This window comes from Lycorma delicatula, chromosome 8 (genome assembly GCF_047948215.1).
Source record: "Lycorma delicatula isolate Av1 chromosome 8, ASM4794821v1, whole genome shotgun sequence".
NCBI lineage: Eukaryota > Metazoa > Arthropoda > Insecta > Hemiptera > Fulgoridae > Lycorma > Lycorma delicatula.
The window spans coordinates 96,034,256-96,050,670 of NC_134462.1; the positions used below are offsets into that span (position 1 = coordinate 96,034,256).

At 30.6% G+C, this 16,415-nt stretch overlaps 2 protein-coding genes across 2 annotated transcripts in view; one reads left to right on the forward strand and one right to left on the reverse strand.

The window, feature by feature from the left end:
- LOC142329459 (NF-X1-type zinc finger protein NFXL1) overlaps positions 1-10,000 on the reverse strand; it is a 44,070-nt gene extending 34,070 nt beyond the window's left edge. The window contains exons 1-5 of the mRNA XM_075374112.1: positions 9,822-10,000; positions 8,331-8,627; positions 5,018-5,157; positions 3,901-4,040; positions 1,177-1,355 (exon numbers count right to left, since the gene is read on the reverse strand). Of these exons, the coding sequence (XP_075230227.1) occupies positions 1,177-1,355; positions 3,901-4,040; positions 5,018-5,157; positions 8,331-8,622 (751 nt within the window). The 5' untranslated portion in view covers positions 8,623-8,627; positions 9,822-10,000. The remainder of the gene's footprint in view (positions 1-1,176; positions 1,356-3,900; positions 4,041-5,017; positions 5,158-8,330; positions 8,628-9,821) is intronic.
- A 263-nt stretch (positions 10,001-10,263) lies between these two features.
- The window catches only part of veli (L27 and PDZ_signaling domain-containing protein veli), a 35,798-nt gene continuing 29,646 nt past the window's right edge, over positions 10,264-16,415 (forward strand). Inside the window, exon 1 of the mRNA XM_075373117.1 lies at positions 10,264-10,371. Within this exon, the coding sequence (XP_075229232.1) occupies positions 10,335-10,371 (37 nt within the window). The 5' untranslated portion in view covers positions 10,264-10,334. The remainder of the gene's footprint in view (positions 10,372-16,415) is intronic.

Consider the following 16,415-nt stretch of genomic DNA (forward strand, 5'->3'; position numbering starts at 1 on the left):
ATTCAGTTTATACCCATGAGGTAGTTTCATTTATGGACTCTGGTCTGGTCTACCAGGGAGAAGTGGACAGACCTCCTACTCCCACTCAGCTCTATCGCAGAGTCTCACATGACATTTACTTCCACTCCTACTTTCATCAAGATGCTGCTACACCTCATGGCTGCATGGGATCCATGCCCTTGCCAGTGCAGTCGCCATCCCGCAGACAGTGATGTTTGTCCAATCAAAAATTGCCCTCGTCAAAACGACGCTACACCTCACTGCTGCATGGTTACTCAAACCCTCGGCAGCGCAGTCATTGTTCCGCCGATAGCTAACATTAACAATAATCACCATTACTTTTACTGACTAACCATAGCTCGATGCCAACACACATACCTCTGGCCAATCAACTGTCCAGGCAGTCCCTAGGCACCCCCGAGGTGCTACTCTACTTATACCCTGTCAGTCGTTCTGCTCAGGGCAAGGAAACGAAGGAAGCCAGCCATGACAGTCTATTCTCTGTGAGTCTTCCAGTTGACGCAAAGATCAAGAAAGGAATTTACTCTCTTGAGCTCCGTAACAACTCTGGTACATTCAACTTCGTACTGGGGAAAAACATAAAGGATATGGTCCGAAGTGTCATCAATCCTACAGTCTGGGCACAAGCCCGAATCAGTCAAACAAAACCTAGCCAAACTATTCCTAAAAGCACCATGTCCTAAAAGGAACTGAGTTGTGTACCGACTGGGGGAGAGCCACTTAACTGCTTGCAGCTTCCTAACATTTGGAAATATACCATACATGTATTGACCAGTAGAAGAATCGTTTCACCTCAGTCAATTAACAGAAAACAATCATCCAATAGGTAAAAAAATAAACATTCTAGGGAAAGTGAGAAATGAAGCAGTTTTCCATTGTATTCCCAACAAGTTGCATATACTTTTAAATGTTAGAATGCCAAATCTTCTGTAATATTGGTAATACTGACCCCTAGAAACAAAAACTTTACTTTTTTCCCAAAAGGGCTATATAGTTAAAGTAACATTACCCTGACAAACAAATATCTGGTGCCTCTTGTAACTTTTGATCCTTACACATAATAAAGAATTTATACATAACAAAAAATGTACTCCTTTTACTTGAAATAAAAAAATTATATACTGAAATTATTACATGGAATATAAAAAAAATTACCTGGATGGCATAATAATAAACAATTATGTCCACATTTAGGTTGCAATTCTCGATTACATGTTTCACCACAAGAATGTGGTACTAACCATGGGTGAAATTTAGGATCTTCTGTTTTACCACAAAAACAATAATACCTATAAGGTATTTCAGCTGAGTCATAATCTTTACGGCATTTTGGACTGAAACAAAAACATATATTATACAATTGTAAAATTATATTATCTAGTTTTAAGCAGTTATTTACAGAAAAATTAGGCTAAATTTATCTTGCTAATATTTTTATGTATAAATACATTATGTTGATAATAGATTCTTATTTAGAATGAATGAAAATTCAAGAATATGATAAGGTAGTGGGAATAATTATTTTTAAACTACAAAACAATCTTATCTTCTTGAAAACAGTTCCCTTTGGATGCTACATATCACCAGAGATATTGCTTCTGCTCTTTGTATCAATGCTAGAGGTCACTAACTGGAATCGCTTTTAATTGATGGTAGCAGCTATCACAAAGTTCCCACTCTCTTAAAATGGCACCCTTTGGGTAGTTTGTTCAGTCGGGGGAAAAAGTCACTTGGACTAGATCAGAGTACGCAGGCAAGAACCACACATAAATACCACTTTTAACCAAAACTTCATTCACAGACACTGTAACAGTGCAGCAGCCTAGAGTTTGCAAAGCATGGCCACACATGAACAACTCTTGTCATATTCTTTCAAGAGTCTTACAATAATAAAACTGATTAAATGTTTATTTAGCACTTTTTCCTCATTGTTGGTTTTTTATGTTGAATATCTTCAACAGCAGGATTCATCTTATGGAGTCATCACTCATCAAAACTGTCTTGTAACACTTTGACCTCAATCAAATATGTTTCCTGTAGACTTATTTTTTTTAAAAGTTTGAGTGGCATTTTCTTTAAGTTTGGTACAACACTTTTCCATTTTTGTGACATAATACAATACCCCTTCATGAAGTTCCAGTGCTAAACATAACTATGACAATGATGAAACTCGTACTGTAAGTCGATCATTTGCTTAACTAAACATTGCATTACGGGGTAAGCCAGCAGTGTTGTCCTATTTTTCACAAACAGTATCATTAATTTATTTACAGAGCCTAGTGTCCTATGAGAAACATAGATAAAAACAAATTTCATTTTTTTATTATTATCTGTTTTTACAGAACAAACGCTCCATAATGAATGCATTAAAAATTAACTTTGAAAGCACTGTTGCTAAGACTTCAAGGCTGCTGAATCTTTTTCAGAGTTCCGCCAATATGACATTCTAATTAAGTTTAATGCTGATTTTTAAATAGATTTGATCACATTTACATTCACCTCATGCACATTAATTTATGGTCATCTGATTTATTAAACTCAAACTTAATTCTGATGTATCATATACACAACCTACTGTTTTAAGAACTGAAGAAATCATTGTTTGAAATATGGGTCTTGTGTTATAACATGGAGATATCTTCTGCTTACACTTATTTCCATTTTCAGCTTAATGAAGGTTGTACCCTGGTAATGTATTTAATGAAGTATAAAAATTATTTAAAGTATCATTATTTATGAGAGTTTAAACTAGAAATGCATAAAAATATTTTAAAACTAGCAGATGCAAGATTGCGCAATTTAGGCTACATTGTGTTCTGGGTAAAGTTATAACTAAATTTATTTATTATTTTTTAAATATGTTTCTAGTTTTACATGTATCCTTTTAGATAAATTTTGGTAGTTTTGATGAAAATATACTATGATGTAATTATAAAAAGCCAATAGCTAAGCCATTTTTAACATACCATAGCATTCATTGATAACAAACATATCTCATCACTATGTAAAAGATAAGTGCAATTTTTCTGCATTCTGTTTGTATTAATTAGAAGCTAATAACTATCAAAGTCACTATTTATTTAAAATATTAAAAAAGTTTATAAATATTTTATTAAAGTGTATACTACTAGTATATTATACTTGATTTATATGATTTGATTATCATATATTATTATTATTTCATATATCATACGATTGATACTGATATATTGATATTATATAGATAATGATTATGCTAGTCACAATGATAATGATTGCAGCATTTATGACCATAAATATTTTATTCTAGCCTTGAATCAAAAATACAATTATTAAATTCATAGATAATTTTGGGTTTAAAAGGGTAAAAAAAATTGTGAAGTACCTACATATGCATGAAAGTAAACGTAATTTTATATTTTAGAGGTAAATTTAAAATTAAGTATATATAGAATGTTGTATCGTTAACCTTCACAATTATGAATATACATTTTAACACACCCCACGATGTATTACCATACAGTTCATATCCTTAAAAAATTCATAGTTTCCATAATGGATAAGTAAGCATCAAATACTATTATGTAAGAATTTTCAGAGCTTTACGTAAATTTACAATAAAAACACTGAAAATTACATTTTTATAATGGAACATCTTTGTTATATTGCTGCTGGTATTACAACAGAGGGTCTGCTTTACCCTTAACACTGAGGTTAGTATGGATAGGACCCATCCTAAACATTTTAATTAAAACCACATCTATATATATGTAAATATTCAAACATAAATGGCTCTCCTCCATTAAAATCAGTATACTTTTTTTCTAATTTTAACTGAAAATTTCTCTTTTATATTTACACAGAGATTATAACCATTAATATAATAATGCCAATTCTTACCATGCCCAGTACAATTTATCAATAGATTTGTTAATTTGTCTATCTTCTAATCCTTGTTTTTGATGTGCAATACTGTCCTTTGCCCATCTTTGTATACACTGAACATGGAAAAAGCAAAAGCATTCAATGCAACTCCATATCTGTAAAAAAATGAAATAAATAAAGAATAAATCCACATCATCTCTTTTCTAGGAAGACTACATCTTTATTAATTTTTTTTTATTAAACTTAGCCAAAGTTTAAAAACAATCACAAATAACCTACTTTAATAAATTTAAAAAGAAAAGAAAATTGATTACTGTTCACAATATATAAAATGTTACTGGTAAAATAGAATATCACAAAAAGAGCTAAAATATATGATGAGGAACCTGGTTTTTTTTTAGCCTTTCTCCAATGCTACTTCCACAGATGTTCTAGATTTTGCAAAACCATGAGTTACATGGTAAAGACAAATAATCTGATATTTACTTCAAGAAATATTGTTAAAGTTAAAGGGACACAAATGTAAATATGTAATAAATTCCAGATGTGGCTGGAATAAAATAACAATTTTTAAGATAAAGATTTTAAGATAAATTAAGATAAAAATTATATAACATCTTTCATAAAGGTTACATCTTACTTTAATTAATATTTAATCTAAAATATACTCAAACAATAAAATGCTTCTTGGCAGCATACATTTGCTACATAGATAAATTCTGAATCAGGATCAGGATCAAACCAACATGAATTTCATTAAAATTTATAAGCTATTCAGAAGAAAAATATGCATGCCCATTTACCATTTACATATTTCATACCAAGAACATTTTTATAAAAATATGCATAAATAAAATAATCTTTTGCAAAAGTGGTTTATTTTTTGTATTATTGTTTTTTTTTTTTGTAAATCATGACTTCTCTAATAGTATTTTGATGGTTGGTGAAATATTATAAAAATGAAATAATATTATTTGCAAAAAAAAAGAATGTTGTAACATATCTGAAAATTCTATATTAGTATAAAATGAACATTTATAAGCATAACCTTTTTTGACAGAAATTTAAATATGCTACTAAAGAATTAATTATTTAGAATTTACTGATTAAATCCATAAGAACTATACATTACCGCATCAGGTCTTTTAACAGTTGCAATGCAAATAAGGCAAATAGCAGCTCCTGACTGGAAAGCATCCTCCAAAAATTTTTGAGTACGACCCAAATCATATGTTTCACCACCAAAATGTGAATATGATTTCAACACAGATCCTAAAATAAACAATTTGCAAAAAAAAATATTTTAAAAAATAACATAATTATGAATTAAAAATTAAGAATAGTATTCATGAAGTTAAGATTTTTTACATAGTTATGCACAAGGTTTGTTCAGAAAAAACCAAACATTTTTAATTACATGCCAATGGAGATATTGTGACATGCAGTTGGCAGCACTGTGTTCCACATAACCTCTTCTGTAACCATATGTTCTTGGATTGCTGATATCTTGTTTAGTTTTTGTGTTATTGTTATTTGTGAGCAGCTTATTATTTGATTTATCTATATAACATTTATCTCAGCTTTTTTAAGTATTTGAAATTTAGTCTTTAAAAATTGGATAAGTTACTAGTTCAATTAATCTTGTGATAAACTTCATAGATTGTCAGAACCCATTACAAAAAGAATTCACTGGCTTCCTGACAAATTATAGCTCTGTCAAAACTGTTTGTTTTTTTGTAAGCTATTTAGTTTTCTAAGAAGATTAAAGCTAATGTGTGGATTTGAACTACTTTGTGCACTGAACTGCTTATCCCCATAATAATCCTGACAACATTTTATTGATGTTTTCATCTGAACTCTGCTGAACATCATGACAATTTTTTTTTTCTGTAAATAAACCAAAATTAAATTACAATAAAATATCAAAAAACAATTTTAATCAATGCAACTCTGAATCACACCTCAATACTATAATAAAAAAAATATACTTTTAAAAGATCACAAACAAACACTCGGTGAAGACCTAAATATATAACAATTTGAATGAAAACTACTACAAAAAAATGTAATACTGGTAACTGCAATATATTACATAGAACATTTAAATAATGTAAAAATTGTTCAGCTGATGAGCTGATATCATAATGATTATGAGACTAATAATGAACATGATTATTTATTAAAACAAATACATAAAGTTGATCGTTTATGTGTTTGTAGTTTTCTTCTAAGTAAATTTATTATAATAAAAATAATGTATCAAAATAGCTTTAAAACATATAGGCTGTATATTTTTAAGGCCTAATTTCAAAAAAATGAAGTCTTAAATGAATACTTAAAAAAAACACAATGATTACTGAAAAAATATTAGAATACAAAAAAATCTAATTCAGATAGTCCTCAAGAATCTAAAACATTTAAAATAAAACAGGGAATAAAAGGAAAAATAGAATGTATAATACATACAATGAAAATATCAGTTAGAACATTGAGCCTACAGAACATCTGACAAGCATGGAAACAAAAGATGTAGAATGAAAAAAAATATAACAAAAACAAATAGAAGTCTGTTAATGAAATGTAAATTAGATTTGAGTTTGAAGAAAGTAACATTTTTATGCTTGTCTTGTAACATTTACAGCATAGGTTTAGAAAATTAAATGTACAAGGAACATTCAATAATTAAAGAGACAAATTGATGTAGAAATGAAACAGTTGTAAGAGGAATTTTGTACTTTCATGACTTTAGGTTGGCATAACTGGGATAGGCTGAGAACAGCTGACGGATAAAAATGTTTTGTTTATAACCTCAATATTGCATTTAATAATGGCGTGTCCGCTTGAAGTTTCCACTTTAGTTAAACAACATCCAGTGATCTGTTTTTTCCATTCTGAAGGTGAAAAACCGGTTAAAATCTTTTCTTGAATGATTTTACAGTATGGTGAAAGTTGTATTAACCGCAGAAATTTTTATAAATGGGTAGAACAGTTCAAAAACGGTCAAACCTCAGTGACTGATAAGCAACGTCCTGGTCAGTCAGTTGAAGTGTCAACTTCTTTGCTTGAAACCCACATTGACGACATTAATCATGAAGAAAGACATATTACAGTTGAACATATAGCAAAAACAGTTTGCAGTAAGTGTTGGCACAGTTCATAATGTTATCAGTAACAAGCTCAAGTACAGCAAAACAAGTGCAAGGAGGGTCCTGAAAGAGTTAACGCAACAACACAAGGAAACACGATTCAAAGTGTGTACAGACTTGAAAGAATGCTATGAAAGGGAACGTGACCCTTTCTAAACAAGATTTTAATGTATGATGAAACTTGGGTTCATCATTTTGAACCAGAGTCCAAAAGACAAAGCATGGAATGGAAGCACACCAGCTCACCTGTCTGAAAGAAATTCAGAATGCAAGCATCAGTGGGAAAAGTCATGTTGACCGTCTTTTGGGATGCCCAGGTGTTGTCTTTTGTGATTATTTGGAAAATCAGCGTATAATAAACAGTGTCTACTATTCAGACAAGCTGATGAAAAAAGTAAAGCCAGCAATGAGAGAAAAACATTGCGGATCTCAAAGAAAAGGCGTGATATCGCTACACAACAATGCTCATCCTCATATCACTCAGTTGACCCAAGAAACCATTGGAAAAAGGGTTGGGAGATACTACCACATCCTCCCTACAGTCCAGATTTGGCTTCCTCAGATTTTCATTTGTTTGGTCCACTCAAGGAGGCATTACATAGAAAAAAAAGTTCAGCGACAACGAGAAGGTCAAAGAATTTATGGGAAAGTGGCTCAAACAAGAAGACAATTCTTTGCATCAGGTATAAAAAAATTAGTTCATCATTGAGGCAAGTGTATTAATATTGGTGGGGATTATGTTGAGAGTTAGTAAGACTCATTTTGTAAAAATACAAAATTTTTGTATTTTTAAGTTTTTTCTACATCAATTTGTCTCTTTAATTAGTGAATGTCCCTCATAGATATTATAAATTAAAAAGGAAAAAAATAAAAAATTAATTAAACTTGTTAAATAAAAAATAAATCTATAAGAATACTAGCCTAGTACATCAGAAGATTAAAAGAATACATCAAAAATTAAAAATAACAGGCAGCCTATAATTAAAGCAAAATGTTGACTTAAGACTAGAATACAGTCATCACTGATATTACCACACTGAGGCACAACTCGATATTTCAATGTAAATTTTACATCTGACCTTACAACGATAACAATCGATAAAACAATACCACCTACGACTAACAACGACACAATCGATAAACAATCAACACCACCTACTGTTTTCCAGCAAATGTTTCAGTGAATTCTCCCCAAGACAAAAAATTCCAGGCGATGATAACGCACAGGCATATTTTGCCCCCCCCCCCCCCACCGCCGCAAAAAAGAAAAGATATTCCATTTAAAATAAAATAACATACCAAGAATAGTTTCACTTTCAAGTTCCTCTTCTTCTTCAGAGGACTCATAGTCACCATTCTTCAAGTGTTTTTTTACACTGGCCTGTAATCTTGTGTGTGCTTCTAAAAATTTCTGCTCTGCTACATTTTTCTTCTGGTCACCTGATCTATTATTTGTATTATTACTTTTAACAGCTTTATTATCAGTTGTAGTTGTTTGACTGTAATTTCCATGACCACTGCCTCTACCACCACCTCTTGAACCGCCTCGATTCCAAGGGTTAGTATTTCTATTACTGCCTCTACCACTCATACTACCTGTAAAAACAAAAAATTCAGAAGATGAAATCAAACGTACAAGATACTATTTAGGTCCAACACATATAAACTAATACAACAACTGCAAAAAACGTTTACTTCTGTACCATTAAGGAGGTATGATACACTGAAAAAATCAATTTAAAAAAAAAATGGTACAATCATTATTTATGTACAATAATTGGAAATATAAAAAATAGAGATATATATAGATATATAAAAATATAAATAGATGGATTTTCATTTTTTTCTTTTTTTAATGTTCAGAATAGTGTTTTCTATGATTTTAAATATTACATCTTTGAAACACCTCCAGCAAAAAGATAAAAAATAAAATGTCAAATGTCTAGAATTGTAACATATTTTTTACAAATAAATTTGCTGAAAACCATAGAAGTGAAAGAAGAAACAATACTTAAAATCATAGCAAAAATTCTGCACTTTTATATAAGTGTACTATCAGCTCTGTAAAATCAATGGTTCTGATGGTCCAATTGTTACTGTAAGACATATATTTCCTCACTTTTCCTGGTTTATCACATATTTCAGAAGCAAAAACTAATTTTTGACACAAAAGCTAAATTTTTTTTTCATTAAAATCATAAAACATTAATGAATATTATGTTTAGAACGTTTAAAACAATTTTTGGTGTATTATACACCCTTAAGATTATTTTGATACATCAGTAGAATCAAGTATAATGTACATCTAAATTATATGATACAATTCACTCAAACTAATACTGCCACTCAAAACCTACATACACTTAACACCATCCATATCAAAACTAGTCATGGACTGGTACCCTTTACTGTACTAGATCTACAGTAGTAATTGTAGTTTAGGTTAAATAACTCTCATGCAGCAAACTACTTTATAATGGAGTTATGTTTGTACTTTCTGATCATCTTAGTTTTTTATCATCGATACTCAATACTTAAAACGCTACTGGGCATGTCTGTTGTCATAACACAGCAAGCTGTATATATCAATGCAGACGCAATAAATTCTAATTTTAGGACCTATAATACAGAAAAGAAACGCCTAGTTACATATCTACACTTGAATTCTGTAAACAATAATCTACTTTGAAATATCATATACTCACAACAAATGGAAACATAAATCCGAAAACAAAATGGTAATTAAAGATGCACTTTTATAATTATTAAAATGTACGTAATTAAACTTACCAAGATCGTATTAAAATGATATAAGTATGATGTAAAGTAACAAATTTTTCCGCTAGAATTTAATCTCCGGTTCACACGCGAAACTAACCACAAGACGCTACAAACATTGACAGACACGAACTCCCTTATCTTGAATTATGAAGCGAAGATCAGCTGACGGGACAACACAGCAGCGTAATCTACACATGATAAATAAATAAATAGACGTATGACGTTGCTGGAAGCTGAGAAAAAATACATTTTTTTAATAAATTGTTTAATGCCTTATTTCAGAAAATGTTATTCATTTTTTAATTCTGTCGTTTTAAATACAAATGAGATATTTTTCTTGACAACAATAAACAACTTTTTATTCATTCTAATGATTCATGAATTAATCGCGAATTTATATGTACTATCTTTTTTTCAGTAAAACTATTGTAATTTTTTGCTGTAATTTAACAATTGAATTTTATAGCGGTAAATATATGCTTAAAACATTTTAGAGGTGTTGTGGTAGTACAATCACGAAAAATGGCTGCTGTTGGTGAACCTCTGACTCTAGCTCGAGGTAAATGTATTTCTGATTGAATATAACCTTTTTCCACTTGTAAATTTTAATATTGGAATAATTTTTTGAATACCTTGTGCATGAACAAATATTCTGGAATGTCTAATTATCATTATTTTTGGAGAGTTAAGAATAATACATATATATATAATTAATTATTATTTATTGTTAAATTTTGTTGCTTATTATGCTGCTCTATTGAAGTGTTTTTCCCCCGCTACTATTTAAATTTTTAATTGAGTTTCGCTGGGTTTTTTCAACTGCCGTATTCCTTGTTACATGTTTTATCATGTTCAAGTAAGGTAAATTCTTTTTGTCTTTTGTGGGTTAGAATTTTTTTAATTGCAGCACATACTCGACAATTTATCCTGTGTTGTAAAGTGATCTTATGATTGATGAAATTTTCTGACATGTCCGTGAATGGAAACAACCGAGAAACGGGCATCTTAATCTGGCCATTCGTAGTAAGATGCAATCTTATATTAAACTACCTTCTTTAACCATAAATTCATTTGTATTATTCTGTAATTAATCTAAAATCTTCAAAGGAATACACATGAATTATTTATTCCATGATTAAAATGTTGAAAAAACCCATCATTAGACGATAAACCCATATTTTTTTGTGGAATATTGTGCACTTAAAATTATGGGTACAGCTATTCTAATTGATTACAATGCCTTTACTCCATTTTGAATTGCTTTTCACAACATAAGATTGATGTAAGCTATTTACTCAAGGTACAGCATATGAATTTTATGGTGGTAACAAATGGAATTCTGAAACCAGTTACTGATATGTATATTAACTTTTGTCTGGCACTCGCATAAATTATAGCACCGATTTTATTCAATTACCATAATATAATTTCATCTTACAGCCCTATGCACATAATCTGTAACAGTGTTTTGTCAATTTATATGTTTTTTTAACATCCAAAAACTCATCATCACTTATATATGGCATTTCTAATAAAAAGAATCAAATTGTAATTTATTTACATTCTCTCAATACTAACGTCATGCTTACTCGTTCGCCGCGTAAATTTAATAACTGATCTTTTTCATCTGTCAATTTTATTATTAAATTGGTCACCAGGATCGACCCTTAGTGGGAAATCATACAAAATGATTGTCCCAATATAAATATAATAGATTGTAATTAAATTGAGCTTGTACAACCCAGAACCAATAAAGACATGGATGGTGTTTTATTTGGAGAGATTGGGTTAACAGGTCTTTTTGAAGGGAACAACTTTCTAATCACTTCATTATATTTGAAGGATTTATTCGTTTTTACTCTGTATCATGTCGCACCATCAAATGGGCATCAGTATGTTTTATAATTTATAAATTCAATTTTAATGTGCAAGTATCTGTATTTTTATCATACTTTACACAATACACATGATCTAGAGATACTTTTGAACCTGTTTTTAACATTTCCAAGTATGTTTTAATTATTTCATTTGTAGTTACGTCGGAAGACTGACTGTCTTCTAATATAGGTGTATATATTGTAGGTTCTTCGTTTTGAGTTTGTTCAGATAACAATGTTGAAGAGGCTATATCTTCTTCATCATCATCTTGTTCCAACAAACTCTGTTCACACCTATCTCGATGTCTTTCTAAATGAGGTAACAATCTATCACCCAGTTCACGTTCTATTCTATCTGTATCAATTTCTCCATTGGTTGGAGGTGGAGGAGGTGGGTTTGGTTTATCTATTTTTTCTTAAAGCTATTTAAAATAAAGCTTCTTCAGTCAAACCAATCATAAAGGCTGCATGCTTACATTTAAAATCTTTATTAAGCTTATCGATTTCAATCATTTGCTTCTCCTTCTTCATTGTTCTAAGAATAAAATAAAATTCAAAACAATTATTTTATTAGTGATATTAAACACAACGTTTTACATTATGTTATAACGTTAAACGTTACGTTTAACAATGATGACTTTATCGACACAGTTTCTATATCGACCTTTATTTTATCGTTTCCTTTATCGATAACTAGAAAACTATATTGGGTTTGTGTTCCAAACTTGTTCACACATCGATTTAAAATCATCAACACATGTCAACGTTTACATGATCATCGTAAATATGTTTTAAATTTAAACTGTCTTGTCTGAATAAAATTAAAAAATTACAATAGTCACTTATGAGTTGTTTTGGAATTTTAGTATATGTTTGTGCTACATAAAAACAATAAATTTTATTGTGACGACCCCTTGCAAAATGATTCACCGATATTATTTTGTTTCTCTTTGATATTACATCATAAAAAATTATTATTGAATGGGGTTCAGTCGACTCTGGTTGTGGAACTTGATCATTTTCAATATATTCATAACCCATTTCAGGGATTCATCATCATCAAATTTGATAACAGTCTTTATAGAGATGTTGGTAAAGAGACTTAGAGAAAATGTACAAGTTTTGAAAACGTACTCAGTTTTCTTAAACTAAAAGATTAAAAAACTACATTTGTTTTACCACAATTCGATGGGCCACATACAATGAACTATGTCAACTTCGTTTTTTGAATGCATATCCCCTGATTGTATTCACAACGGGGAATTTTGTTTTCTGTTGTACTTCCTTCATATCTCTAGAAAAAAAATTGAAATTAATAAATTATTAGAAACGAGTGTTTCTATAAAATCATATAACGTTCTTTTCTAAATGAATTTACTCCATCAAATAGACCAGAGTAAAAAATAAAAAAAAATAATAAATAATGATAAGTTAAACTCGCACTGAAACAGGCGCTCACATTTAAAACATTAAATTTAATTTTTGATAAATCATCGTGAAATTCATTTCTAAATGACTACATCATCAATATCAAAAATAGTGTCGCATTTATGAATTGTGTGATAATCTATTCTCAGATGTATTGTTTTGCAAGCATTATCTAAATAATTAATATAAGAGAACGAATCAATTGCAGAATTAATTTCACATTCTACACGCATTGGACTATATTCATCAGGATCTATAAGGGTTGAATATTTAAATCTAAATTTGGTGAATTAAATTTACCAACAATTTTATTATTACGAAGTTTCATATATCTCTTTATTTGAAATAAATTTTTATTCAGACTATTGATAGTAGTAGGTTTCTATATTACTATTGATTTATTCACAACCTCTATATTTGCATCACAAATAAAAATTACGGGGGATTTTGATTAGTTAAACTCACTTTGAAACGAGCTTTAAAATTATTTAAACGATTTTTAAATTATTTAAATCATCAAAATTAATTTTTAATAAATCATATTCAAGTAATACTTCAAAGACCTTTTTATTATAAATTGCATAAAAAATAGTGTTGCATTTATCAATTGTTTGATAACCTATCTTCAAATATATTTCTTCGCAATCGGTATCTAATTCATTAATAATAGAATAGAACGAATAAATTGAGGATATAATTGTCTTTCACTATATTCATCATGATTTATAATTGATTGAATATTTAAATCCTAGGTCTTAAATTTAGTAATTTAAATTTACCAAAAATTTTATTATAAAGATTCATCTCTCTCTATATTTGTATTAAATTTTTTTTATTCAAATAGACTATTGATAATAGTCGGGTTTCTTATTTATTTACAACCTCTACATTCCAGTAAAAAAAAAAAATTAATAAATTATTGTCAAGTTAAACTCACAATGAAATGAGAGCTCATATAAAAATTATTTGCAAGTTCTTAGACTAGAACAGGTACTATAGTCGTATAGAACGGGTTTCTATTCACAAACTCTGTATTCAAGTAATAATAACAATAAAAAATAAAATTAAATATTATGACTGAAGCAATCGACATTGTGTGGGAATCTATACAAGGTCATTCTCGGGAACCGGATGTTTTTAAAATAATCATAAAAAATTGAATATTTACTTTAAAAATGTTTTATTGGTAATGAAACACTGGTTAAATCAAAGCATTTGTTACTTACTCATGAACGAAAAATTATGTCTGGCAAGTGATGTATATTTTGGGCAATACATTGTTGTAGCCTTTCACGGTAACGCCTCAATTCTTTGCAGCATGTCTACATCAATCTGGGTGACGTGATGACGAATTGCGATCTTTAGGTCCTCCAATGTACGCGGTTTATCGCGATTTCAGAAACCCCCACAGAAAAAAATCACAACTACTCAAGTCGGGGGACCGAGGGGGCCAAGGAATGTCGCCGAATCTGGAAACGATCCGTCCCGGAAACAAGTTACGGATAACAGCCATCGTTGCCCTCGCTGTGTGCGCTGTAGCTCCATCCTGCTGGAATAACACATTTTGAAAATCGATTCCCCGGTTTCGTAACTCAGGGATGAAAAACGTATTCAACATCGCAATGTAACGATCAGATGTTACAGTTACGACAGCGTCATTTTCTTCAAAAAAATATGGTCCAATAGCACCGACTTTTCCTATTCCACACCAGACAGTCAGTCACCTTTGGGCTAAGAAGTGGTATCTCGTGAAACTGATGTGGGTTTCTTTCTGCCCAATACCGGCAATTCTGTTTGTTGACGAAGCCATTCAGATGAAAATGGGCTTCGTCACTCATTAACGATAACAAATTTTCATTTTCTTCAAAAATGGTAAGCATTTGTCAAGCTGCGTGAAATCTTGCTCGTTTAACTGCTGCACGACGGCTATCTTGTAAGGATGGAAATACAGGTCTGTATGCAGAATTCGTCTTACCGTACTTGTGCTCATTTCATTTGAAGCGCTGCTGAATGCCTCTGAATAGAGCGGCGTGGGCTTCTGACAATGGCTTCCCTTACTAGTTCGATGTTCTCCGGAGTGCTAGCAGTTCGTCGGCGACCCGGTGGTTTTTTCTTCAATATTGAACCGCTTGTTCGAAGGTTGTTTACCCATCGCAATATTGTGTTACGAGAAGGGACACTTGCATTACGATGGGTATTAAACTGACGGCGGAAATCTCGGTGAACAGCAGTTACGGATTCGTCATTTCGCACAAAACTGTCATACGCGTACAGGCGTTGGTCTAGCGTCCACGGCTCCATCTCAACGACTAAAATGTAAATGCTATGAACAAAGGAAACGTCAGACACCAGCCACGTGCCCCTCCCACCACGAACGCCCGAGTACAACCCACTTCAAAACATACGGTTCTCGTGAATGACCCTGTGTATATATATATATATATATATATATATATATAAATTGAAAAAGTGAATTGAAAAAAGTATTACAAAACATCACTCAAATCTATCCATGAATTGTATGATTTATCAAAACCTAACCATTGTACGTAGGCATTGTAGTATTCTCAATTTGATATACATCTTTGTGATTGGTATTTTGTAGTTCGTGTTCATAAAAACGTTCTTTTATGAGTTCGTTTCGTGAATCAATCAATTCATGTTAACGGACTGGATTCAGTGTGTACCATATTTATGTGTATTTTAAATATTTCATTCGCCCAATTTGGTAGATAATCCTTTTCAAATATTTTTTTATGTTTACTTATACGAACATGATCATCAACATTAATTTTAATTTTTACCACCTTTTTTCTATAGTATTTTTTACTTATTTGCTAATACTTGTCATTCGTTGTTTTTATTCACATCTTTAGGTTTAAATGATGTAGCATGAATGTATAGTATCGGTGTATTCATCAAGAAGGGGTTGTAGTATATCAATCCATTTATAGTTGCCATTTTCTGTGAATTTAATCCACATTTTTGTTTTCAACGTTCTATTAAAGCGTTCAATAATAGCAGCTTTTTTATCTGAAAATGTGGAATAATGATTTATGTTGTAATTTTTCAACAAGGCTTTCACTTGTGTATGATAAAATTCCTTTCCCTGTTCTATTTGAAAATGTTTCATTTTATGTTTTTTTTCAATATCTGTTCCAAAACAAACGCGACCTCTTTACCTGTCTTGTTCTTTAAAGCCACAGCATATGCAAATTTAGTAAAACAATCGATGATTGTCAACAAATATTTATAACCTATATTGATTCGAGAATAAGGTATTATTTCAACTATATCT